Below are 27,348 nucleotides of genomic sequence, written 5' to 3'. Positions count from 1 at the left end.
ATCTTGTCAGCAGCAGTGGTTCTAGTCAGATCTGATGGCTTGCACCAAGAATATTGGTGGTGGTCCAGGAGATGATGATCGGAGGCCTCCGCCTCGCTTGCCCGCAGGTACTAAAGGCAAGGCGACGAAGAAGGTTGCATCAAAGAAGCAAAAGTACCCTGATGCAGAAACAGTGAGAGCAGCAGTAGTTGCAGAGGCCGCAGAGCGTGCCGAGAGAGGAGGTGCCCACAGTGGAGTTGTCATTGCAGATCATCTGTCACCAGACGCATAGGGCAGACTTGAGCAGATTGAGCATCTTCATGGTAGTCCACCTGGGACTGTCATGATGGCAGGACGACGTCTTTCCATTATGCATCCTCAGCCTCAGGGGGAGTTACAGTAGGAGTTACAGCAGCAGCCCCCACTAGGAGAGCCTTAGCTAGCTTAGGAGACATAGGAGGGATAGCCATCACAGCAGACTCAGGAGGCCAGTAGGCTGAGGAGGCCGAGGAGACCGAGCAGGCACCCCAGCCATAGCTACACCGCTCTGGTCGTACCCATGTTCTAGTCTCACCAAGGCCGCTAACACAGCGGAGGGGGTCACATCCACCGCCTAGACCACAGGGTCTGCCTCTAGTGACCCACCTTGACTTGAGGGCTGCCACGGCCAAGCAGATTCAGTAGCTTCACTTCGTGGAGTTTGATGTGTGGTTTCTACTCAAGAGGGATGAGAGAGCAGTAGAGGGTCTCTACACGCTACTGTAGGAGGATTTCTATAATGCCTATCTGAACAGTGGAGCAGTCTTCAGATCTCAGAGAGTCTGAAGCATAGAGGCTATAGTCACAGCAGCTGGAGAGCACATTCACCCCTACCTTGCTTATCTGCCGGGGCTGATAGATCTAGTTGGACAAACAAGATTGTATGTACCATCTTAGGTTTAGCAGTTCTATGCTTCGCTCTACATTGACCCGCATCATAACTTTATACACTTTGCATTTAGAGGCAGAGACTATAGGATGATGAGTCATAGGGCTAGGGAGATACTGAGGTTATAGGAGCAGCCTATCAGGTTACATGAGGTATGTTATGGACAGCAAGAGCCTCCCAGGCACCCTTATGGTGGTATGGTGCCCCCTACAAATCTTGTGCGCCATTGCTTCAAGGAGCCCTTTGGTGAGGGGTCGAGGAGGAATCCGAGTGACCTTACTCCTACAGCTAGAGTGCTAGAGGCTATCATAAGGAGGACACTACACCGCCACATATGTATGCCTTAGGTCCTTCTACAGCAGCTCCCGTCGCCATGACTACTTAGAGGCTCCCTTCTTCTGTCGCATCTTCAGATCCTACGACAGACATACCAGTAGCATCATAGGCAGCACCTGCCCTAGCTCAGACCTAGACCTCTTCAGCGACGCTTCCAGCCATAAAGGGTCAGTCAGTACAGAGCTTAGGGTCAGATGATGATGGCGTCCAGTTCCAGCTTGCCCCTCGTACCTCAATGCCCGGCTCATCCGCTGCAGCCCCGCCAACTGACCCTTAGGTTTTGGTGTTTGACGCCAAAGGGGGAGAGGGTTCGAGTATGTAGACTCAGGGGAAGCGAGTTTTAGGGGGAGCCTAGTTAGCTATCAGTCTATTATATACATTTGGAGTTTTATTTGTGTGATACACTATTACTATTATGCATTTGTGTGTTTACTTTCATGCATACTATTATCTATGTGATAGTGATATCTACGTGATTGTGATATATGACATGTGTGCTCTCTACTGTGAATTCCTTTATATGTCATATCACTTGTGTAATGCTCATCTACTTTTGCTTCTACGCTTTACTCTGATGCAAATGAGCTTCACCACTTGTACTCATGCTTATTTCATATCTTTTGAGTACATCGTGTTGGCTTGGGTCATATAAGCTTGCCTAATTATTTTGTTCTTATTGATAAAAGCTTATATGAACCAAGCATGTCAAAAACCTCACTCTTTCACATACTCGAGGTGGTATTGTCATCAATCACTAAAAAGGGAGAGATTGAAAGCATCTAGGACCGTAATTGGGTTTCGGTGATTAACGACAATACAAGATTACTATGACTAATGTGTGTTTTGCAGAGGCAATTAAGTTAGGTCATGGTAATGGAGATCGATTGGGCAATCAAGGTGGTCATGCCCCTACGATGGAAATCATTTCGGTTTTCAAAGGATGGACGACAAGGTTAAGGATGACTAGTTCTAAGTGTCGATTGGAGTTGGAGAGCCACTTAGAGTAGTTTAGGACTTTGTTTTTCCTTTGGCTGTACTATTAAGGGAGGTATGGACGGGTAGCTTGACCTAGATGAGTCTAGTGAGTTAGATGTGGTGCACACTTGTTAAAACTAGCGCTAGGTAGCTCCTACATATGCCTATGATCCTATGGAGCAAACTTCATTCACATATGTTCGAGAATTGGAAGTGAATGGAGGGTCAAATGCTGACCGGACGCTGGCTCCGGTTGGACCGGACGCTGGCTGCAGGGTCCGGTCAGTTCATTTGACCAAGAAGATTGCGTTCGGTGCGACCGGACGCTGAGTGGTCGAGTGACCGAACGCTGAGGGCCATCGTCCAGTCGACTCCAGTAAGGTTCTAGAGAAGGAATTCTACGACCGGACGCGACCGGTCAGTATTGACCGGACCCTGGGAGTTCAACGTCCGGTCGAGTACAGTAAGGTTCTAGTGAGGGTTTAATGCGACCGGACGCGTCCGGTCAGTGGTGATCGGACCCTGCCAGCGTCCAGTCAACACTTAATCACTGGTGTGCGGGTTGAACTGACCGGAGCGTCTGGTCAATATGACCAGAGCGTTCGGTCACCCCGCAGAGGCACATAACGGTTTGTTTTTCAGGCTGCCTTATAAATAAAAGCTCCACTCATGTGTGGAGTCACTTTTGCTCATTCCAATAGCTAAAAAACACGTTTGTGTGTGTCAAGTAGAGCAAGGTCCTAGTGAGGTGATTGAGATTTAAGAATCCAAGAGAGTAGCCTCATTAGTGAATCAAGAGTAGCAAAGTGTGCATCCACCGTTCTCATTAGGCTTCGCGTGGTCAAGTGAGAGTTCGTGCTTGTTACTCTTGGTGATCGCCATCACCTAGACAGCTTGGTGGTGATTGGGAGCTTGGTGATCACCCGACGGAGCTTGTGGGTGACCCAACTCATGTTGTGAGCGGTTGTGGGTGATTCACCGCGACGGAGTGTCGAAGAATCAACCCGTAGAGAGCACTTGATCCTTGCGCGGATAAGGGGGAGCTACACCCTTGCGCGGGTGCTCCAACGAGGACTAGTGGGGAGTGGCGACTCTCCGATACCTCGGCAAAACATCGCCGCGTTCCTCTCTCTCTCCATTTACTTTGAGCAATTCAATACTTGTTGTTACATTCATAGAATTGCCATGTTAAAGTAAGTTTAGAACGTAGGTTGAAAGTCCTTTGTGCGTTAGATTAATAGAAACACTTTTCTAGGCACAAGGGGTTAATTGAGCTAACCGTATGATTTAATTATTGTAAAAAAATTAGAATTAGCCCAATTCATCCTCCTTTTGGGCATCTTGATCCTTTCAGGGTGGATAAGCACGAGGGAGTGGGGGGTTTGTTTTTTGTTTGGGGGGCCGCTCCTAGGGACCGTGTCTGGACAGAAATCACAGGCGGATGAGTGAGTTGGATCATTTCTGTTTCCTCATCCATCACTGTTTGATACAGCCTTTTTCTTGTGAAGCTATTTACAAGTTCCGAGGTGTATCATCCTGGGGCAGGGAGTAAAACTTCCTGGACAAACTATTTACAAGTCGCATCTTCTAATAGGAACAAGTTCTCCACGGTGCGGAGATAGGGATGGAAGGAGAAGCTCCCTCGTGAGAGTTTGCGGGGATGGGGATGAGGAATTTTTCTCCCCGAAAAGATAGGGATGGGGAGCTATCCCCCAATGGAAAATTCACTGTTCACATCCCTAAAAGTGCTGCCACAAAGCATGCTGACGCTAGACCACACAAGTTAACAGTATCGGCTACCAAGTTGTAATAGAGCACTAATAATTTAACGTTTGCATCATTATATATATGGTATTTCAAGGAACGGAGTTGTTTCAGTGATATTTTCCAAATCTCATGATTTTTTCAGAACCACTACTATATCATGTGATTGCTGCCTACAATGCCGGCTCTTGAGTTATGCATGGGTGAGTTTTATACTTTTTATATGTGCAAGTGTAATTGATTCCCATTTCAATAATTGTAATGGAATTTAGTTAGCGATGCTTATAACTCTAGTGGCATGAGTTAGTTCAATCTTCTATGCATGCTTATTAATGTAGGAGTTAGATGAAGTTACGCCATTAATGTAACTTAGCAATTTTCGCAAAAAAAAAAATGTAACTTAGTAACTTGCATATGCACCTTATTATCATTTTTTGTTTCACCAAAAATAAGAGTAAAAATATGAAATTTTCGCAAACGAAATGTAACTTAGCGTGCACCTTATTATAACTTTCTCTTTCAACGTAAACAAGAGCAAAAAAAAATATATGCAGTGAACTCTGGCGGTATGTAATGCAGTAACGTACTATAGTGGGCCGAGTATGATTTATCTTTCTCTAATAAAACAAGAGAGAGCAGCAGCAGCAAACAAGTAGTGGGCTGTATTTCACATGCTCAGTCCAGCTCAAGAAAGGCCCATATATAAAATTGAAAGGTCCGCGCGGCGCCACGTCGAGACAAAAGCGCGCGACCCGCAGACCGCAGTCCAGTCTTGGCCGCGCAAAGCCGCAAGCCTCGCACAGTGCTTCTTTCTTGGATCTCCCCTTTTCTTTCTGATGATCATGGTCTTTCAGGCATTCCCCTTTTCTTTCTGATCATGGTCCTTCTCCTTTATCCGAATCAGTGGTGCGAGATGGCACCCGAGAGCCGAGAGCCTTATCCCTAAACAAGGTGAAGGGTTGATTAACCCCTCCCCGCCTGGCCTCGGCTGCACCGCTCTGTCTACTCTCCGGTGAATCGCTCCCAGTCCTGATCGCACCGCGAAGCGTCCAGCCATGAGCTCCGCTGCAGCCGCCGCCAATGTCGCCGTCATCGGAGCCGGAAGTAAGCAGCCTTAACGCTCAACCTCATAATCCCTCGTCCTTTACCGCACCTCTGATTCCTGAACAACTGAATGAACGGTCCGATCCACCCCGTTCGGGCTGGCGCCTGCAATCCTCACTTTACTCTTCCCGACGATCGCAGTATCCGGCTCCGTGTGCGCGTCTCTCCTCGCCGCGCGGGGCGTGGCCGTGACGCTCTTCGACTCCGGCCGCGGCGCCGGCGGCCGCATGGCACAGCGGAGGTGCTCGACCGATTGACTCATCGCTGCCCCTGCACCCTGCGCGCGCGTCGCTCCGGCACTGACTGGTCGGTGCTTGGCTTGGGTGAGCGCAGGGAGATGTTGGAGGATGGCACGGAGCTGCGGTTCGACCACGGTGCGCCCTACTTCACCGTTAGCAATGGCGAGGTTGCCCGGGTCGTCAGTGGGTGGGAGGCGCGGGGGATCGTCGCCGAGTGGAAGGCCACGTTCGCATGCTTCGATCTGGCCACCGGCAAATTCACAGACTTCGAGAAGGTTCGAGCTTTGAATCCCAACCCTTGCCGTAGGTTTATCCATTATTTAAAAAACTGAAATGATCAGGCAGTTGGTACATTTACCATGAGGTTCCCACATAGATATTAAGCAATTAGAAGTTAGCTAAAATTTTCAGTTTTGAAACCTGGCAATGACTGTACATAATGTGCATCTGATAGTTTGGGTATGCCAAACTTGTGTATCATGTATTTTCAATCTGGAATGTCTCTGATGATTACCTTGATCTATGTTTAAGGGAGGAGGCGAAGCAATTTTTGGAGTTAGGCAGTGTCATGTAGGCTTTCAGTTGCTCAAATAATCATGATTGCATATTGGTGTGTTAGAGTACTTTCAAGAAGCATGATTTACATAGATTAGCAGGAGCCAATATTGAAATTTTACCACAAGGTTTAATTTGACGTTTTCTTAATATAATACAATTTGTTTCCTTGGGATGTGTTCTTACTTCTTACAGGAGGGAACAGCTAAAAAGTATGTGGGAGTGCCAGCCATGAACTCAATATGCAAATCACTCTGTGTAGAGGATGGTTAGACCTCAGACTTCCAACTTTCTGAGTGCCATAATGTTCCAGAGACCGAGGAGCCTGTACAGATGCTTAATGTACATGCATACTCTGCTTCTGCTAGGTGTGGTGGCCAAATTTGGTGTCACTGTGGGCAAGATGGATTGGCTTCAAGATCGGAGTTCATGGTCACTAGCTAGCTTGGATGGGAAAGATCTAGGTTATTTTGATTACGTCGTAGCAACAGATAAGAACGTAGCGTCACCAACATTTTCTGGGTTGACTGGAAAACCGCCACCTCTTGGTTTGTTCTATAGTTTCCTTAATATCATTCAATATTATTGCTCTAGTTTTGGAACACAATCTTGTTTCCTGATAACTTCTACTAATAAAATGGTTATCACTTTAGTGAATAGAAGTATTCTTATCGCCATTTTAGTTTGAAAGAACTAGTGACCCCATTCGCTGGAGCTACTGCTGCGGCTGTATCAGCTGCTGCTACAGCACCCGCTGAGAGGGACTGCAGCCACAGCCGCAGCAGCAGCATGGTGTCGAACTTTTTATTTTGCTGAAAGCAACTTCTTTTCATGCCCCCGGTTTGTGTATATGTTTCTGTAAATTGTGGAAATTCAAACAGTCATAGTCAGGGGCGGAGCCAAGATGAGCACCTCGGGGGAGGCTAATCAATAGAGATTTAGAACAAATGTCCAAGATTAATGGTGAAATCACGTTTTTTTTTGGGCTCCCCCCCCCCCCCCCCCCCCCCCCCCCCCCCCCCCGCCTGGATCCGCCAATGGTCATAGTAGCAGGACACCTTGCGCCAATGGCCAATGCCTGCTTTTTCTCCTGTTCATTTCTTGTTTTGTTTCTGCTTGGTATGTATATGTTAGTAAGGGCAAAATAACCGTTAGCATAGATACAAGAAGCATGTTTGAATTGAACGTAAGAGTCCACTTAAATGGCAATGCTAACTACTTGCACTCGTGTTAGTTACTTATTACTATTGGTACTAATTACTGAGCATCAGCATCTTGCATACAAGTGCAATGCATGAGATTTACATGCTTTGACCAATGCTTGGTAATGTTTCCTCAGATTTGTCGTCATTTTCACACCTGCCTACAATACTTCAAAATATCCCAGTTCGTCCATGTTTTGCTCTTATGGTAGCATTCTCAGAGCCATTGGCTATGGTATGTGCAATCTTCAATAATATCCACTCACAAAGTTCCTCGCTTTCTCAATTGCTTGGGAGTAAAGATTTTGTTGCTGTAGTCAGTTCATACATATTTACTATGCAGATGGTGATAGATAAGCCTAGTGCTAAAGCACTTGTATCTTACTTTTCCTACACTTTTTACTTTCCTTTGCTTCCAAGCCTAGTGTTAGGAATATGCTCAGTATTCACTTTAGTGGTTGGAATATGCTGTAGCAAGTGAGAATCCCCTTTGCCTATAAAGAGCAAGGGAGTGTCATTGTAAAAATAGGCCATTGCATTTTTCATTCAATCCAAGTGATCAAAGGCCAAGCTGCCCTCTGTTAGTTCCAGATCTGAATCTGAGATCCAATTGGGCCAATAATCTGGTATCGGAGTCGAGAGGGTTCTTGAGTGAGCGAGCGTCATGTCCACCGCCAGCCAGGTCGCGAGAGCGCGCGTCGCCGTGGGTGCCAGAGCCGATGATCGCGCGACGCGCCTTGTTGCCGCAGACGCAGCGGCTGCGGCGGCGGTCGAGACGGCTAGGCAGGCGGCGGCTGCGGCCCAGGCCACGGTAGACGCGGCCGCAGCACTGCACGCCGAGATGGAGCAGGAACCAGAGCCAGCAGGAGGATCGCGTAGCCCGGTCGGGCGCCGCCGCCAGTCGCCGTCACCAGAGCGGCGGCGTGGTCGGTGCGGCCACTCCCTGGTGCTGCAGACGGGCTACCGCGACTCCGGAGCAGGAACACCCTGGCGATGCTCACCAAGTCAAACTACCACGAGTGGAGCCTACTGATGATGGTCAAGTTGTAGGCCCGGCAGCTATGGGAGGCGGTTCACGTCGGCGGCGTCGACTACGACGACGATCGTCGGGCGCTGAAGGCGTTGTGCGCCGCCGTCCCCACTGAGCTCGGCGCCTCCCTCGCCAACAAGGCTATAGCAAAGCTGGCGTGAGAATCGATCACCGCGGCACGCATCGACGGAGATCGTGTGCGCCGGGCGATGTTGCAGCGCCTCCGAGGGGAGTGGGAAGGCCTCGCCTTTCAGCCTGGTGAGCAAGTCGAGGACTTTGCCCTTCATCTTACCAATCTGATGGAGTAGATAGCGCGCAACGGCGACACCGACCTCACGGAGGAGCGCGCGGTGGAGAAATTCCTCCGCTACATGACGAGGAAGTACGCGCAGATCGTCATGTTGATCGAGATGCTCCTCGACTTCGAGCAGCTCACCGTCGAGGACGTGTCCCGAAGGCTCAAGGCGGTGCAGGACCGCGAGAAGGGGCCTCACACTGAGCCAAGCGCCGCCGGAGGCAAGCTGTTGTACACGATGGAGCAGTGCCGCGCCTTCGACAAGAAGAAGGAGGAAGGATCCGGTTCGTCCGGCGTCCACGTGGCGGCATGAAGAACGAGGAGAAAGGACACCTGCAACAACTGTGGCAGGACTGACCACTGGGCCAGGGACTGCCGCCTTCCTCCACGCCATGGTGGGTAGGCTCACGTCGCGCAAGCAAAAGAGCAGGATGCCACCCTGTTCCTAGCGCACGGGTACGTCGAGCTGTAGCAGGACACATGGGAGGGGGTGAAATGTCCAAGCTTTCCCCTTTCCGGGTCGGCTGGCTCCGCCGAGCTCCACCTCGATGAACCGTGCGCCCACGTCTTCCTCGGCAAAGGTGCCGCCGATGACAAGATCGATGGTTGGTACCTCGACACCGGTGTGACGCACCACATGACTGGTCGGCGCGAGTTCTTCTCCGACCTAGACTCTAGCATGAAGGGCTTCGTCAAGTTCGGTGACACCTCCACCGTCGAGATCAAGGGCGTCGGCTCGGTCATCTTCAAGGCCAAGACGGGGGAGCACTGTCTTCTCACCGAGGTGTACTACATCTCGGCCTTGAAGAACTCCATCATCAGCGTCGGGCATCTAGACGAGAATGGCTCGCGGGTGGAGATTGAGGACGGCGTGCTGCGCATCTAGCATAGAGGCTGCCGTCTTCTTGCCAAGGTGAACCGTTGAAGCAACCGCCTTTTTGTGCTCCATGTACAGGTGGCGCACCCCCTCTGCCTTGCCGCGCGCCGGGATGATGAGGCGTGGCGCTAGCACGAGCGCTTCGGGCACCTTCACTTCGAAGCCCTGAAGTAGCTCGGTAAGGAGATGGTCTGCGGCATGTCCTGCGTCAACCACGTCGAGCAGCTCTGCGACACCTGTGTGGTGACCAAGCTAAAGTGCCGGCCTTTCCCGCATCAAGCCTCCTACCGCGCCACCAAGCAGCTCGAGCTGGTGCACGGCGACCTCTGTGGTCCAGTGTCATCGGCCACTCCTGGAGGTCAGTGCTACTTCCTACTGCTCATCGACGACGCCTCCTGCTATATGTGGGCCGTGCTGCTCGATTCCAAGGTAGCAGCTACGGACGCCATCAAGCGCCACTAGGCAACCGCGGAGAAGGAGTGCGGCCGCAAGCTCCTGATGCTCCGCACGGACAATGGTGGCGAATTCACGATAGCTGAGTTCGCAGCGTACTGTGCCGACGAGGGGATTCCACGCCACTACTCCATGCCCTACTCACCGCAGCAGAACGGCGTGGTCGAGCGCCGCAATCAGACGGTGGTGGCAGCGGCGCACGTGCTCCTCAAACAGTGTGCCATGCCGGCGGTCTACTGGGAGAGGCCGTGATGACCGCCGTACACTTGCTCAACCGCTCTCCGACCAGTGCGCTCGACGGCAAGACGTCGTATGAGGCTTGGCACGGGCGCAAGCCGGTGGTCAGCTACGTACGCGTCTTCGGCTGCCTCGCCTTCGTCAAGGAGATGAGCCACGTCGGCAAGCTCGACGATCGTAGCTCGCTGGGGGTCTTCATCGGCTACACAGAGGGGGCTAAGGCCTACCGCGTGCACGACCCGGCGACACGCCGCATGCGCGTGGCACGCGACGTTGCGTTCGTTGAAGGACGCGGCTAGGCATTGGACATGGCGGTGGATGACGGGTCGGCGACCACACTTCGTGATTTCACCGTCGAGTACGCGTGGGCTGGAGGTGCTGAGAAAGCACAAGGTGCATCTTCATCAACGTATGGGTCTTCATCACCAGCGCCGACCTCTTCACCAACTCCGTCTCATTCGCCATCACCAAATCCAGGGGAGCACGACAGCCCATCAGCGGAGGTCGGCAGCCCATCGGCGGTGGTCGGTAGTCCATCGGTAGCAGCTCCAACCTCTCCAGCACCGCAGCCGACCTCTTCGACCTCTACATCATCACAGCCGATTTCTCCAACGTACCAGCCGACCTCCTTGGCGTCTTCTACCTCGCCCGCTGCGACACCAGCGCACGCAGGGCAACCGGGGGTCGAGTACGCCACGCCGCTGGAGGATGATGAAGACCGCTTGGACCCTACAACGACGATGAACCTCTGCAATACCGCAACATGGCAAGCATCCTCGGTGACCAGTCTTCATCGGACCAGCCCGAGAGGCTCTTCGCCTAGCTTCATCTGACGCACGCCGGTGAGCCAACCACTTATGCTGAGGCACAGGGTGATCTGGCGTGGCAGACGGTGATGGAGCAGGAGCTCAAGTCCGTCAAGTAGAACCGCACCTGTGAGCTAGTACCACTGCCTGACGGCCACCGCCCTATCACCCTAAAGTGGGTGTTCAAGCTCAAGAAGGACGAGCTGGGCGCGGTGATCAAACACAAGGCGTGGCTGGTAGCACGCGACTTCGTCCAGCGGGAGGGGATCGACTACGACGACGCCCTCGCCCCCGTGTTGCGCATGGAGTCAGTCCGTGTCCTCCTCGCGTTGGCGGCTCAAGAGGGGTGGCAAGTCCACATGGACGTGAAGTCCGCCTTCCTCAACGGCGATCTCAAGGAGGAGGTCTACATGTGCCAGCCACCTGGCTACGCCGTCGTCGGAGAAGAAAGGAAGGTGTATTGCCTGCGCAAGGCACTCTATGGCCTGTGTCAGGCACCGCGTGCCTGGAACGCGAAGCTCGATGCCACACTCAAGAAGACGGGCTTCAAGCAGAGCGCACATGAGGCGGCGGTGTACCAGCGGGGCAGCGGACGCAACGTTCTACTGGTCAGCGTCTATGTCGACGACCTCATCATCTCCGGCGCTGAAGAGCAGAAGGTGGAGGTGTTCAAGGCGCAGATGAAGAAGGCGTTCGACATGAGCGACCTCGGCCTCCTCTGCTTCTACCTCGGCGTCGAAGTGCGCCGGATGCCACCGGGATCGCCCTCCGCCAAACCCACTACGCCAAGCGCATCCTCGAGCTCGGCGGCATGACATGCTGCAATCCGGCCCACACCCTGATGGAGGAGAAGCTCAAGCTGAGTCGGGAGAGCACGGCGGAGGAGGTCGATCTAACCCATTACCGGCGGCTGATTGGGAGCTTGCACTACCTGGTCTATACCCCACCAGACATAGCGTTCGTCGTCAGGTATATGAGCCGGTTCATGGAGCAGCCGACGATGTAGCATCTACAGGCTGTCAAGCGAATCCTGCGTTACGTGGCGGGCACCCTCGACTACGGTCTTCACTACGGAAGGGCCCCGACACGGCGCGGTTCGACGGCTACTGCGATAGCGACCTCGCCGGCGATGTGAATACCAGCAAGAGCACAACCAGGACGATGTTCTTCCTCGATGATTGCTTGGTCAGCTGGCAGTCCCTCAACTAGAAGGTGGTGGCCCTCTCAAGCTATGAAGCGGAGTACATCGCCACCACCACTGCCGCAACACAGGCGTTGTGGCTGTCAAGGATGCTGGCAGAGTTCCTTGGCAGGAAGGTGGATGTGGTTGAACTAAAGGTGGACAGCAAGTCTGCTCTAGCTCTGGCCAAGAACCCTGTCTTCCATGAAAGAAGCAAACACATCCACATCATGTACCACTTCATCAGAGATCGCTTGGAGGACGGAAGCATCAAGGCCAGCCACATTGCCACTACTGATCAATTGACTGACATTCTCACCAAGTCGTTGGGAAAGTTCAAGTTCTAGGAGATGAGGGAGAGGATTGGGCTACAGCAGATCACCTCCAGTACTCGGCACAAGGCTTAGGGAGAGATTGATAGATAAGCCTAGTGTTAAAGCATTTGTATCTTACTTTTTCTACGCTTTTTACTTTCCTTGACTTCCAAGCCTACTGTTAGGATTATGCTCAGCATCCACTTTAGTGGTTGGAATATGCTGTAGCAAGTGGGAGTCCCCTTTACCTATAAAGAGTAAGAGAGTGTCATTATAAAAATAGACCATTGCATTTTCCATTCAATCCGAGCGGCCAAGGGCCAAGCTGTCCTCTGGTAGTTCTAGATCTGAATCTAAGATCCAATCAGGCCAACAGATGGGCCCACTATTTGTCATTATGCATAGAACCTCAGTGAACACAAAAATGCATGCGCATGGACCATAAGTTAGAACCTCAGAGGCATTGTAGTTACCTAAAAGTACTAATACAATGCAGCATTGGAGGAAATATTTGTTTCCCAGAATCCTCAAGTTAGCAAGTTGTATATTAGCTACCATCATGGTAATTATGGGCTTGAGGCTGCTCCTTAGCTAATGATATTATAAGCAACTTTCATTTATCGATTTCTGAATTTATCCGTCTGCCTCCTGCAAAAATGTCTATTTGTCTTCCTAATGTTGTTTTAATCAGGTACCTGTTCATGGTTTCTCTTTCAACAATTCCAATTCTCTGAGTTGGGCCTTTTGTAATAGTAGTAAGCCAGGGCGTGCTTGTGTACCTCCTAACAGGTACATGTCTTTGTTTTTTTGTGTGTAGACATAGTAGGTTATCTGGTGTCACAAATTTTCACTTCATGCATGTACCTTTTGTGTATTCAGACAATCTTGGGTATTGCATTCGACAACTGAGTATGCTTCCAAGGTAATAAATAATATTGGTCCACGGAAACCTTCAGCAGAGGCACTTTCTAAGGTGGCAGAGGAATTGTTCGGTGAATTCCAGGCGACTGGATTAAGCATTCCACAACCAATTTTTATGAAAGCTCATAGATGGTCAGTTTTTTCAACCATATCTTTTAGGGTTGTCGTCTTTAATTGTATTGAAAGAACTAGCATTTTCCCCCGTCTCTGTTGGTATTTGATAATATGTAAAATTGCAGGGGTGCTGCTTTCCCAGCCATTGCAATTAGTGGAGATGATAAGTGTGTTTGGGACAAGAGCACGAAATTGGCAATTTGTGGAGATTTCTGTACAAACCCAAGTGTTGAAGGAGCAATCCTTAGTGCTACGAAAGGGGCTTCCAAAATCCTTGAATGTTTAAGCCTCCCGTCAGGGTTGTGACTTGTGACTTGTATATCTAACCTATTACGATCCCCAGGGCCCCTCTCTGTGATTTGTTGTATTTATGCCTGCATTCTCTTACAGAGATAAACAATCAAGCCTTATTTGGAGGCACATATTGTTCGTTGATTATGTTTATATTGAATAAAGAATAAAGCAACAGCAGGCGTTGCTGCCCTTTTTGTTAAAGACCGTGACTGTAGTAGTTTAATTGACCTGGATAATCTCATGGCACTACACAGACTGGTGTTCAAAGTGAAGCTGTCGAGTTACATGCACAGATGCAAGCAGAAAGTTCTTTCTGTCCCAAGTTCTCTTTGTTCAGTTGCTCTCTGGTACTTCCTCAAAAAGCAATGGTTATTCACTACACAGGGCTTCCAACATTTCCATAATCATATTGGGGCGGGGGCAGCTGCTGGGACTCTGGGAACATTGGGACTTCACGACAATAAAGGAACTACTTCAGATGAAGTGCTGAATTTAATAAAGCTACTACTTCAGATAGTAAGCATATGAACAATTTTTTAATCAAATAAAAAGGGTAATTCACAAATCAGGGCAGTACCATTGTCTAGTGCAATTAATTTTCATACAAGTCAAAAGCAAACACAAAGGACTAAGGCAATTCCCTTTATATAAAATTGACATGCAGAGAGGGAGAGGAGCAGAGGACAACCTCTTTATTTTCCTCATCTGATCACTGTAAAAAAAAATCTGAATCTGTGACACCATTACTAAACTTTGGATGCTAGTTTACAATTCAAGATTCTGAATCAGAGACATAACTAAGGCAGTACGATTGTACAAGCAATAGGGGAGGGAAACTGCAAGCTCCTGAGCAGGCAGGTGTGCAAAAAGGTGAGTGTGAAGATAAAGAGAAACCCAGCCTGAAGCCCTGAACCGCTGAACGGCAACTACTTCTCATGGCTACAAGATTGCCCTCCATTTTGCATGATTTGTGCAACCATTCCCTGCCAAGTGCATATAGAATCATTGTAAGGTACTGAATCAACAGAGCTTTGCAAGCAAAATCGTCTTAGTCTGTTAATATTACGAGGGAAATATACAAGTCTATAATATAAATGGTACTGTTGCTGAGCAACAAAGTGACTGGACCAAAAAAAAATACTAGAAATAGCATAGCAAGCATACCATAGCCATAATGTTCCATCGCTAATTAGTTCCTATCAAATAATTGTACGAGAGTAACTTGTGCAATGGTGCCTTGCACCTTGCTGTACCTTCCTCTGCTGCTTGTGAGGATCGATCTTGATGGTATGGGGAAGGGACCTCATCCAGCATGGAAGGCAGTGGCGGAACAGGGTTTAGGGTATACAACAACAACAAAGTCTTTTAAGTCCTAAACAAATTGAGGTAGGCTAGAGTTGAAATCCAGCAGAAACAATCACGGTTTAGCCACGTGAATAACTGTTTTCCAAACACTCCTATCTAAGGCTAAGTCTTTGGGTATATTCCATCCTTTCAAGCATCCTTTTATTGCATCTACCCAAGTCAACTTCGGTCTTCCTCTGTCTCTCTTCACGTTATTATCCTGGCTTAGGATTCCACTACGCACCGGTGTCTCTGGAGGTCTCCGTTGGACATGTCCAAACCATCTCAACCGGTGTTGGACAAGCTTTTCTTCAATTGGACATGTCGTTCTTTTCGTAGGCCAATATTTTGCACCATACAACATAGCAGGTCTAATCACCGTCCTATAAAACTTGTATTTTAGCTTCTGTGGTACCCTTTTGTCACATAGGACACCAGATGTTTGGCGCCACTTCATCCACCCTACTTTGATTCTAAGGCTAACATCTTCATCAATATCCCCGTCTCTCTGTAGCATTGATCCTAAATATCGAAAGGTATCCTTCCTAGGCACTACTTGATCTTCCAAACTAATATCTTCCTCCTCCCGAGTATTAGTGCCGAAATCACATCTCATATACTCAATTTTAGTTCTACTGGGTCTAAAACCTTTGGACCCCAAAGTCTTCCACCATAACTCTAGTTTTTTATTCACTTATGTCCGGCTTTCATCAACTAGCACTACATCGTCCGCGAAAAGCATACACCAAGAAATATCCCCTTGTATGTCCCTTGACCTCATCCATCACTAAGGCAAACAGATAAGAGCTCAAAGTTGACCCTTGATGTAGTCCTATCCTAATCGGGAAGTCATCCGTGTCTCCATCACTTGTTCAAACACTAGTCACAACATTGTTGTACATGTTCTTAATAAGCCCGACGTACTTCGTTGGGACTTTATGTTTGTTCAAAGCCCACCACATAATATTCCTTGGTATTTTATTATAAACCTTCTCCAAGTCAATAAAAACCATGTGTAGGTCCTTCTTCTCCCTATACCGCTCCATATAACTCGTCTTATTAAGAAAATGGCTTCCATGGTTGACCTTCCGGGCATGAAACCAAATTGGTTCATAGAGACCCGCGTTATTGCTCTCAAGCGATGCTCGATAACTCTCTCCCATAGCTTTATAGTATGGCTCATCAACTTAATTCCCCGATAATTAGTACAACTTTGAATATCCAATTTATTCTTGTAGATCGGTACCAATATACTTCTCCTACACTCGTCAGACATCTTGTTCGATCGAAAAATATGGTTGAACAGCTTGTTTAGCCATACTATAGCTATGTCCCCGAAGCAACTCCACATATTGATTGGGATACCATCCGGTCCCATCGTCTTACCTCCTTTCATCCTTTTCAACGTCTCTCTAACTTTAGATTCTTATATTATCCGCACAAAGCGTCTATTGATGTCATTAAAAGAGTCATCCAACTGAAAAATTATGTCTGTATTCTCACCATTGAACAATTTGTCAAAATACTCTTGCCATCGATGTCGGATCTCATCCTCCTTCACCAAAAGATGCTCCCTTTCATCCTTAATGCACTTAACTTGGTTGAAGTCCCTTGTCTTTCTCTCACGAACCCTAGCCATCCTATAAATGTTCTTCTCTTCTTCCTTCGTACTCAAATGTTGGTAAAGATTCTCGTACGCTCTATCATTCGCCACACTTACAGCTCACTTTGCAGTCTTCTTTGCCACCTTGTACTTCTCTATGTTGTCCACACTCCTATCATGGTACAAGCGTCTATATCATTCTTTCTTCTCCTTAATAGCCCTTTTGTCAAAGGGTATGCTTAATCAAAATTCTTACATGCAATTCAGTAAAATACAGTGAGCAATTTGGTAAACAATAGTATAATTTGCCCCATAATCTGGTATGCAAGTACTAAATAATACGGTCTAAATTTCAACAATTAAGTTTGAAAACTGCAAAAATTACAAAACAACGTAGTAGTATTAAGGCCATGTTCGCTTCGCTGAAAAATCATGACTGAAAGTACTATTCGTTGATTTGTTGTAAGAGAAAAACACTGTTTCTTCACTAAAACAGTACAGCTCATAAGACAAGCGAACGTGGCCTAAATATGCATTAAAAAGAAGCTTACACAATAAGAAGCTAGGATCAGAAACTACAGAAGTTTTGAACCTCCACTCTAGCGGGAAAAAAAATGTTTGCACAACGGCAGGCAGCAATAACAATCAACCTTCAAATCATATTAAGCAAACATAGGTGTCAACATTCAATTCAGCAAACGATTACCATGTTTGCTCGTCAAGCACCAATACAACAATTGTACCATAAAAACACGTCTCTTCCAACCATAGAGCACAAATTTGGTGTTTTCACTCAACTAATTACATCAGGTCAGATTAAACATAAGCATCGATTGTCGCCCAATACCTAAAGAGATCGAGAAGGCCCAATAACCCGCACGGAGATCAGTGGTGGCCATGGTCGTGGGAAGAGGACGAGCACCCGCCGCCGCCGCCGCTGGTCCCCTCGCCGGCGTCACCATGAGGGCGACGGCACCGGTGGCCACCGCCGCCGGGGGCCTCGTCGTCGCTGCAGTCCTCGTCGAAGGGGACCTCCTTGTGGAATATGCAGCACTTCTTCGAGCTCTTGCGGCCGAGGCCCTCGTTGTCCACCGTCCCCTCCTTCCACGACACCTTCTTCTTGGCCCGCCGCTTCAGGCGCAGCACCACCGACTCGGGGGCCGGCGCCGGCGCCGACGCGGCCGCCGGGGGCGGGGCGGTGGAGGACGACGACGAGGGGGACGGGTCGATCGTCACCGTCACGGATCCGGTCGAAGAAGACTGCGGCGGCGCGCGCGTTGCCATGGAGATGGAGAATTTGGGATTCTCCTCCTCCTCCTCCTCTGTCGCAGGGGCGGAGCGGCGCGGCGTCGGGCTCGAGCACAGCCGGAAGGCGACCTCGTCGGGCCAAATCGCTGCGAGATTGGGGAATGGACGAATGCGTTACGGAACGGAACGCGGTGTGGGAATTGGAGAGGAAACGGCGGTATATACGATGGCTGAGTGGATTCTTCTTCCCGCAAAAGCCCACGAAGCATGCCGTGGCCTAATTTATTGTTTGTGGGTTTTCGCAGGAAAAGTGAGGATGTCGGCCTTTCAAAAGCCCATCTGGGAAGCCCAGACAAACTGGGCCTTATAAGTTTCCGGGGCATCTGCTGAATGATTCTTTTTCTTCAGTATTTTTTAAGAGGCTCCTATCCTAAACTCTTATAAAGCCAAACCCCACTAGCTTATTTCTCTATCATCTTCTTAAGCCATGTCATCCACTTCCACACATCCACCTTCACCCGGTTCCTCCTCCATCGGTGGCTTAATGATCGAGCAATTTTTCGTGACTTTCTGGGAACACGAAACAAACAAAGTCCTATCCAATCAATCAGCCTGTTCGCTTGTTGGTTTCAACCAGTCCAAACCAGCCAGCCAACAGTGTTTTCCTCTCACAAAAAACCAGCACCAACCAGCCCAAACCAGCCCAAAAACCAACCAGCGAATAGGCCGAATGTTGCACGCGCGCTGTTTGTCATCTCTAGCCCTATGCCGTGTTCGTTTCAGCTTATCAACCAGAATTAGCACTACTTTTCAATTATGAAAATAATATTTTTCTCTCACAATAAATCAACTCTATAAATCAGCCGTAAACAGCAATAAGTCATGCCGAAGATAGCCCCAGCCTCTTCCCCTGCCATCACCTGCTCACCTCCCAACTGAACTGATCATGTATACAGTATAAACCCAAGGAGGCAAGTACGAACCCTTGATCCAAACTGACAACTCTTCCGCCCTGTTCGTTTGACACAAAATACAGATTGTTCGCTGGTTGGTTTCTGGATCGATAAGCTCGACTAGTGCTGGTTTGTTGTAAGAGGAAAATACTATTGGTTAGCTGATAAGCTCTGACTAAAACCAACGAGCGAACAGATTGATTGAGCGTGTTCGCTGGTCTGGTACAGACCAGCCGGCTGATCTTCCTCAGCGAACATTGTTCATCAACCAGCCGCTATAGTGTTTCTCTCTCACAAAACCAGCCAGTTTCAGTCAAGTTTCAGACCAACGAACGGGTATAGTCGAAGCATCCATGGAGCCCAGACTCTCTGCTACTGATTTTAAGTCAGCGCTTCTCCACTTGCTGTTGGTCAGCAAGGTCTAAGAACGTGCCAGTTCCTCTTCCTCCAAAAAGTCTGAGAAAGACAAGTACCGAGGCTACCATGGATCATCAGCAGGCACTGCTTACTTAAATGGTCGTTTAGCCCGTTTAAACACCGTGTAAATGCTACACGGTGGTGCGTCGTTTCCGTTTAATCACCCGTTTACCCCGTTTAATTGGCCGTTTAGCCCGTTTAATATGACGTTTTGCCTGAATAATAGCTAAACGGTAGGTGACCGACTGTTTACCGTTTAGCGTTTAGGAAAACACTGTCAGCAGGTAGTAGTACTTTCTCATACCCAATCTGTTCTTACTGCATACTAAAAAAATGTACATTAACTTTTAATATTCTTTTACGAGGTTAGCGATCCACAGGTATATATATGCCTTTTATGAAGTTAGCGATCCGTGTTTTCTTTTATGAAGTTAAAGATCAAAGATTAGCATGTTGCCTTTTCTTTAGTTCATTCACGTTGGACTACTGACGCAACTCTTTTAATGTATCATTTTTAAACATATTTAAATCAATTAGTAATCATGATACAAATATATGCCCACGGTCCAGCATTCAATTGAAGTTCATATAGATTTTTTTGTCTTCAATTACACCCCTGCCCACAATTTATTGCAGAAAATTTACAAGCCATTTGTACGTAAATCACGTCTGATTCTTCTACATCCTACTCCTCTTAACTCAATTAAAATTACTTTTATATTCCCGCGACAGCGCGCGGGAAATTCACCAAGTTTGTCGAAAGGCCGTGCCTACATATTATTATTTTTTATATACATACCTGTATTTCATTAAAAGAAACATACAAAGACAAGTACAAATACAAGTACAGACACAAATACAAATGATACAAAGGAACAACTGTTCCACCAAACTACCCTGTTGGTTTCGCTGATAAACCAGACTGAAAAGTACTATTCGCTGATTTGTTATGAGAGAAAAATACTGTACTATGACCGATAAGCCAGGTTGATAAGAATCTGATGTTTTTTTAGTTGAGCAAGTATGGTTTCTTTAAGAAGTAAGAACCCTGATTGTGACGAACAAAAATCACTTGAGTTCAGATGCACATGTTCATCTCACAAGTTGTTGCAGGAACAGTTGATAATAAAGCGTGCCATATTTTTAGCATTTTGCGCCTACGGGTTGCCAGACCAGTTGGTCTAACCTCTCCGTGACCAGAGTTCGAATTCTTGGTGAGGCGAATTTTTAATCAGCGGTATGGAAAAAAATTTCGTCGCATGTCCCGCGTTCCCAAAGCACATGTAAAGATGAAAGCTCATCACCCAAAATGCACTTATTATTCCTTTTGATCAAGTATATGAAAGCACACGTGTACGGAAGCACACTTATTATTCACGTTCCCAAGTGCATTTTGAGTAAAGTGCATTTTGAGCTTTTCATCCCGCGTTCCTAAAATGCACTTTACCGGTCCCTAAACTTGTATTGTTGTGTCATTTCCTCATAACGCTGAAGTAGCAGCCATATTATTCCTTTTCATCAAGTATATGAAAGCACACGTAAAATGGACCGGGCCTCTCACCGGGCATGGGGTTTAGGGGTTTTCTCGGACTAGATGAGAAGTCCTCTACTTTAAGCTAAAATAGCTCGGGGGTGTTTACCCCCTCGTAGCCCGAGTTTTTTTAGCATTTTGCTAAAGATATATGTTTCTTATAAGGTTAAGCTGGGGCGATGTTATTTGGGTGATGAGCTTTTCAATTTCTTTTGACGCTGAAGTAGCAGCCACATTATTCCTTTTGATCAAGTATATGAACCTGAATTTGTGTGGGTCAGATTTCAGCACAGTCGCAACACGCGTTGCTGGCGCGCTCTTCGCAGGCTCACTGATGGTTCTTAACAGGTGGGCAACAATTCTTCTGAAAGCTTCCTGTGTGTGACTTAGTCCTCTTTTCTCTTCGCACCATATATATAGCTTAATGTGGCAAGGAGAGATTGATGAAGTTAGTATGGGGTGGCTTCACTAGTTTCTGCTGTAGTGTGCTACGGTAGGAAATCCGAAGCCACATTAAGCTATTGAAAGAGGCCCTTAATCGAAGACCGTTACACGTTGCTGGAGCAGTAACAGGCTCACAGCAGATGTTAGATGTATGGGTCCTAGTACTAATGGTCCATCAAACTAGTCATCTGTGTCAAGTAAGCAGTCATTTTCTACTCAATTGATGCGGCAAATCAATACCGGATCGGAAAGCTCGCCTACTTACCTGTTTCGGATGCTATGTGGGAAGCATTTCATTTTCCTGTTTGCGTTTCTTGGAGCACACCGGCCAATTTATGTTGGGTAGTTAGTAGGATCCACGGGCCCTGTTCGACGAACCGTGTTTTTCTCTCGGCCTGTTCGCTGGTTGGTTTCTGGACTGATAAGCCCGGCTGGTGCTGGTTTGTTGTGAGAGAAAAACACTGTTGGCTGGCTGATAAGCCCTGGCTGAAACCAACAAGCGAACAGGCTGAATAAATCAGCGAACAGTACTTTTAGCCATAGCTTTTCAGCAAAGCGAATAGGGTCATGGTATGTATCGGTTTCGGTATTTCGTACTCAAGAAAAATATCCTCCAACTAACCGTATGATAATGGCAAAAAGATTTCCTTTGATATAAATAAATAAATAAATGCTGACAGCCGCTTATATATATATATATATATATATATATATATATATATATATATATATATATATATATATATATATATATATGCCTGATTGAAAATGAATATAATAGTGGTCACCGTGTCAACACAAGGTGGAGTGGAGGACGACAACGAAAGAGCCAGAAGCAAACAGTTCCGGACGTGGTCGTGACAGTTTTATAGCGTTTTCAGAGCGATGCCGCAGAAGAGGGATTCCTGGACAAACACTGCAGGTCTAACTTGTCTATATACTCATATTCAAACCCCACTAGCTAATTAATATGGAAAATAGTAAAGCTGCAGGGAAGAGGTTAGAAAAACTAGTGCTAGAAGCCTACTGTAGTCAACATGTGATGAAAGATCCTAGATCCCTAAACAATCCCTGACATCCACGGTAAACAAACATTACCAGCAGCGAAAGGCCAAACGGGCAACTGCTCAACCAACTCGCACACCTTGCGAAGAAGCAAACAAAGAAATAGCTAGCCTTTCCTATGCACGATCGGTAACCACAAGCACGCCTGTTTCCGCGATGGATGCTGCGGCATGCTTTGCAAAGGTGGCTCAAGATGAGATCGATTGAGCTCCCGGCTGCGTGCGTGCATGCGAGATTCTCGGCCGGCTACTTGCATGCACACACAAGTGATGGCATATGCAGATGGATTATTCATTCACGCAGTAAAAGTTACACGTGTGTGGCCTCTGCGCCTAAATACCTGTGCAGCCGCGCAGGCATGGAATCCAAAGCAGCCGGGACGGACGACGGAAGGGACACCGGACATTGCAGGCAGGCAGCCAGGCAAGAGTGGACGACGGTGTCACGGTGATGCGGAGGTCGCGCCACCTGGTGAGTGATTCCTGGTTAAGTTGCTGCTGCCCGTAATCTCTTGTCTTGCTGCTGCCCTAGCATGCGAGCAGCATAATTAACTCTGGGTAATAAAGGTGAGTGATGATGTGCTAATTTTTCTATTCTCCCCTGCCGCAGGCGCTGTCTGTACTGATGAGACTGAGGAGTGGCGGTGGACTGGTGGTTAGTGGTTACTGCCTGAGGGTGGAGGCTGGAGCTGCTACCCCTTGCATGCACCAGCATTGCTAGCTTAGTAGTAGTAGCTTGTAAGTTGTAACCTAGCTACCTCGTGAAGTGATGATGCTTTGTCTATTTACCTAGCTGTAGCATGGTTTGGTCCGGTGCGCGGTTAGTTTACATGATTACCTTCAATGTTGCTGCTTGACCACCTTCATTCATACGTCCAAAAAGGAGGACGAGATGTAGGTCCAACCTTTGTTATCATATACAATAGATTATGTACTGGGTTAATCTAACCCTAACATGGCCCACATGTGCATTAGCAAGGATAATTAGGGTCGGTACAATCTTCCACCCACTAGGCCACTACCACCAAAAAAAAAGTGGCAAAATAAAATAAAGGGAAACTACATTGTTGAGAACTTACATTATTGATTCTCATAAATAAGATGCGTTAATTAACATGTACTAGAGTAATATTAAACCTTGCAGCATGCTCCAAAGCACTTTAGCCTCACTAAAAAAATACCGCTAGTATATAGCATCTAATGAAATTATATCTATATCTATACCTAATAATAAAGAGACAAAATTTCTCTCCACTGGTCTGGTCATCCCTTAACTTGTGAATGTGGAAAACCGCCTATAGCCTTTCTCTTTATATAACTAGGAATCCTAATCCAATTAGATCTCTCCGATTTTGGCTGAATATGAATCTTAATTCAAATAGGAAAAATATAATAATATGGATAACTAGGAATCCTAATCCAATTAGATCTCTTCGATTTCGTGTGAATAGAAATCTTAATCCAAATAGAAAAATATAATAATATATGAACAACTAGGAATCTTAATCCAATTAGATCTCTTCAACTCCGAGTAATCGGGAATAGGAATCTTAATCCAAATGCAAAAATACAAGAATAAAAATCTAATAAAGAGAAAAGAAGGGTAGAATTTCTTTGTTTAGTTTCTTTTCGGGTTTTTTTTTTCACTTTTCTGGTTTATCCGTTTTTACTTAGCTCCGAGTACGTGTTGCTTTACGTTCATTTGGACGCTTTTCACTTAGCTCTAAATATGTTCTGATTTTTTTCTATGGCTATTTTTTAGAGTACATTCTAATTTTGTCATGACTGTTTTCTACTTGGCTTCAAGTATGCTCAAATTTTATACTCGTGGATGTTTTTGACACTAGCTCGACTTTTCTGATCTTGTTTTCATTGTTTTATCCACCTGGTTTTTTCGTGTTCTAATAAGTATAATAAGGGTAAAAACAAACAATAAATAAGAGGTCAAATCCATTTTAATCTTTGACTCCTAAGAAACAAAGATTTTTACCACTAAGTTAATTTAATTTTTGACTGAAACTCTTGACCCGTACTACAACTCACTACGTATTGAATCCCGTTGCAACGTACAGCATGTTTGCTAGTTGTACTTATGGGAAAAACAATTGCACGCAATTGCAAGCACCGACGCGTGAAGACACAGGTGATGCCCAGCTAGCTGAGCACGTGTTGGCACCTCCAGGTAGCGGCGTTGCCGGACTCACGTCGCTCGCATGAAGAGCGCCACTTATTCAGTTGGATCAGGCATGAGCGCACCACCACCATCGCCTTAGGATTCTTGTTAAAGAAATGAATTACGTACGCTGCGGCAGATCGAGCTGAACCCACACCTGCTGCCTCCATGTCTCCCTGGCCTGTCCGTGTTTGGTGCTCAGTTACCATCACATGCACACACCCGTACACGTGGTCATGGCCTTTTTTGCTTCACGCTTAGTAGTGCAGGTGCAGTAGTTTACCCAAGCTCTAAACTCGGAACAGGTCTTGCTACTTCTCTTCACTTGCACCGTTAATTACAAAAAAAAAAAGCACAATGTGAGCACACGAACCAAATGCCACTGGTGCTACACTGCTACCTGTTCCATGGTCTGTGCTGAATGCATGTTTTCTGCTCTGAAGCAGCACTTGGACTCGAACAGGTGTGAACTCCGAGCAGCAAAACTGCCGGATCGGAACAGTGTATCTGAAAACTTTGGAAGCAGCGGCAGCATTACCACTGGTCCCGAGCTCCAAGACGGCAGGCGCATTCATACGTACAAGGAGTACCGTAACAACATGTCTGATGAGAACCCGCAGGCGTCGAAAAGGTCCTATGGGGTACGTGTTCCAGGCTTCTATGATCACTCGAGTTTCTTTCATCTAGTACTTTGTTAAGTACTCCGTACTTATTATGCTTCGCATCAGCTATCATTGCAATATTTACCTGCCTTGAAGCTAAACACAGGCAGCCCCACACGGCCACACACCACCAGAGACAGTCTGAGTCCTGATTACCAGCTACTTGGTGGCCTGTATTATTTTCCAAGATCCAACACATCCAGGGTTGGTTTGTTCACAGTCAGGGGCTCCGAGCTCTGCTCAAGGGCCTGTTCGCTGATTGGTGTCTGGGCTGGTTTAAGCTGGTTGGTGCTGGTTTTATGCGAGAGGAAAATACTATTGGTTGACTGGTTTGGGCTAGTTGAAACCAACAAGCGAACAGGATGTAAACTCACAAGCTATGCGCGAGCTAGCATTTTCTTTCTCAAAATACATACATACATCATATTCGTTGGTTGGTTTCAATCAAGGCTTATCAGCCATGGTACAATGTTTTTCTCTCACAACGAATCAGCACCAGTCGGACTTATCAGCCCAGAAACCAACCAACGAACATACTGATAAATACATGCAGCTGAGCTGACGATACGGATTACACTACAGAATTAAACTGGCCTGCATTTTTACATACAAAACTGAAGAATCGACATGGCGCAGGACAGGAACAGAGCTAGCAGGCAGGCTAAACACCTGGTCTCAGTTGGGCGGGCCCATTCCGTTGGCTGCTGGCTGCTGGCTGTTGGCCTACATGATGCTCGCGAGCGTGTGGCTGACGAGGCTCGAGTACGACGCCGGCGCCGCCGACGGCTGGTGGTGCTTGACGACGGCCGGGGCCGCGACGGGGCTGGCGCTGGCCCTGCGCCGGTCGCGCTCCTTGACCAGCTCGTGCGCGAACCGCTCCAGCTTCTCCGCGTTGGTCTGCTCCGCCACCTTCTTCCCGCGGAACAGCACCGACTCCACGTTCCTCTGCGCCAGCATCTCCTCCGCCTCCGCCGCCGCGGCGGCGGCCGCGCCACGGCTCGATCCTCGCGGCGTCCCTGTCGCCTGCATGCAAATAAGCGGGCGTCGCCGGCAAAAGGAGGGAGTGGGTCAGTGTGTACCAAGATTACTCTGCACTGGAACGAGCAGAGGAGCACAGTGAAAGAAGAGGACAGCGACCCGGGACGGGCGAGACCGCTGCACTGACCTGTATGCGGATGTAGTTGGTTGTCCTATTCTGTCCGAATGCCATGGCCACGGCCTGATCCACCATGTCAGCGACGCCCTCGGCGGCGATCCTGACGATCTGGGACGTGGAGGCGGCGCCCCGCTCCCACTCCCTCTCTCTCTGGTCGGCCTCGCCGCTGCCGATGGAGACGACGAGCAGGTCCTCGACGCCGGCGGCGAGCGGGAAGTCGCGCCTGTTGTTGAGCACGTGCGTGATGGCGGCCGCCGTGGGGTTCCCGAGCGCGACGCCGCCGCCGACCGCGGCGATGCGCGTGGACCCGTCGCAGGCCCGGGTCTCCACCACCGCTGACCCCGCGCACGTGGCGGCGCAGACGTCGCGGAGGCGGAAGTCGTAGGCGCGGGTCTCCACGGCGTCGGCGCGCGAGAAGAGGAACGGCGCCGCCGTCGCCAGGTCGTAGCAGGGCACCAGAACGGGACGCACCGTGTCCCGCAGCGTCAGGTCGCCGAACACCCTCCGGAACGCCGCGGCGCCGCCGCCGCCGCCGCCCGGGCGGCGGAACTGGAATAGCCCCCGCAGGCCCTGGTGGCTCTGGGCGTCGGACCAGCAGCCGCCACCGTCACCACCACGGCGGAGGCTGCGCAGGAGGAACGCGAGCGCGTCGTCCGCTGAGAAGCGCGGGCGGCCGTCGGGTCCCCGCGCGACGAGCATGGCCGCCAGCACGCCCCCGGCGCCGGACCCCGCGGCGACGTCGAAGAAGTCGGCCAGCCTGGCGCCGTCGTCCCCCGTGCGCCGCCGCAGCGACGCCTCCAGCCGCACCAGCGCCGCGCCGGCCAGCAGCCCGTCCGCGGCGCGCCCGCCGCCGTCGATCGACAGTATGCAAACCTTCGTCCCCGCCGCTGGAGATGACCTGGTCGGTGTCGCCTTCCCCGACGACGACGCGGCGGCCGAGGCCGTCCCCGGAGACGGCGAGGCCCCCGCGGAGGCCGGCGCGAAGAGCTTGGGGTCGTCGTAGCCGAACAGGAACTTGCTCTCGAGGATGGAGAAGATCTCGTAGGTGAGCTTGTCCACGTCCAGACCCGCCCTCGCCACCTCCATCTCCCGTTCGTTTCCCCCCTGCGCTCTCGCTCGCCGCTGGTCTGTCTTGCCGCGGGCGTGCGGG

At 48.8% G+C, this 27,348-nt stretch overlaps 3 protein-coding genes across 3 annotated transcripts; 1 reads left to right on the top strand and 2 right to left on the bottom strand.

The window, feature by feature from the left end:
• Positions 1 to 4,767: 4,767 nt before the first annotated feature.
• Positions 4,768 to 13,804, top strand: LOC136516813 (uncharacterized). Its single transcript, XM_066510306.1, has 9 exons — positions 4,768 to 5,086; positions 5,228 to 5,327; positions 5,420 to 5,600; positions 6,076 to 6,148; positions 6,249 to 6,428; positions 7,220 to 7,317; positions 12,966 to 13,063; positions 13,154 to 13,327; positions 13,435 to 13,804. The coding sequence occupies exons 1-9, from the start codon at positions 5,038 to 5,040 to the stop codon at positions 13,613 to 13,615; spliced, it is 1,134 nt and encodes a 377-aa protein (XP_066366403.1). The 5' UTR covers positions 4,768 to 5,037; the 3' UTR covers positions 13,616 to 13,804.
• Positions 13,805 to 17,184: 3,380 nt separating this feature from the next.
• Positions 17,185 to 17,975, bottom strand: LOC136537892 (protein phosphatase 1 regulatory subunit INH3-like). The gene has a single exon (XM_066529870.1). It carries the CDS (start codon positions 17,832 to 17,834, stop codon positions 17,436 to 17,438), a length of 399 nt encoding a protein of 132 aa, XP_066385967.1. The 5' UTR covers positions 17,835 to 17,975; the 3' UTR covers positions 17,185 to 17,435.
• Positions 17,976 to 25,623: 7,648 nt separating this feature from the next.
• Positions 25,624 to 27,348, bottom strand: LOC136537891 (patatin-like protein 3). The gene is made up of 2 exons (XM_066529869.1): positions 26,208 to 27,348; positions 25,624 to 26,065 (listed from the first exon to the last, which is right to left on the bottom strand). The coding sequence occupies exons 1-2, from the start codon at positions 27,282 to 27,284 to the stop codon at positions 25,766 to 25,768; spliced, it is 1,377 nt and encodes a 458-aa protein (XP_066385966.1). The 5' UTR covers positions 27,285 to 27,348; the 3' UTR covers positions 25,624 to 25,765.

The sequence above is a fragment of the Miscanthus floridulus genome, chromosome 2 (genome assembly GCF_019320115.1).
Source record: "Miscanthus floridulus cultivar M001 chromosome 2, ASM1932011v1, whole genome shotgun sequence".
NCBI lineage: Eukaryota > Viridiplantae > Streptophyta > Magnoliopsida > Poales > Poaceae > Miscanthus > Miscanthus floridulus.
Note: the sequence above shows the minus strand (reverse complement) of the source record. Positions and strands in the feature narration are given on the sequence as shown.

Excerpts from the sequence above, each read along its gene's own strand:
- LOC136516813 (XM_066510306.1), top strand. The coding sequence starts at position 5,038 with ATGAGCTCCGCTGCAGCCGCCGCCAATGTCGCCGTCATCGGAGCCGGA. Across the intron at positions 6,429-7,219 it reads TGGAAAACCGCCACCTCTTG|ATTTGTCGTCATTTTCACAC; the intron begins GTTTGTTCTATA and ends ATGTTTCCTCAG. Across the intron at positions 13,064-13,153 it reads GCTTGTGTACCTCCTAACAG|ACAATCTTGGGTATTGCATT; the intron begins GTACATGTCTTT and ends TTGTGTATTCAG.
- LOC136537892 (XM_066529870.1), bottom strand. The coding sequence starts at position 17,834 with ATGGCAACGCGCGCGCCGCCGCAGTCTTCTTCGACCGGATCCGTGACG.
- LOC136537891 (XM_066529869.1), bottom strand. The coding sequence starts at position 27,284 with ATGGAGGTGGCGAGGGCGGGTCTGGACGTGGACAAGCTCACCTACGAG. Across the intron at positions 26,066-26,207 it reads CCAACTACATCCGCATACAG|GCGACAGGGACGCCGCGAGG; the intron begins GTCAGTGCAGCG and ends ATTTGCATGCAG.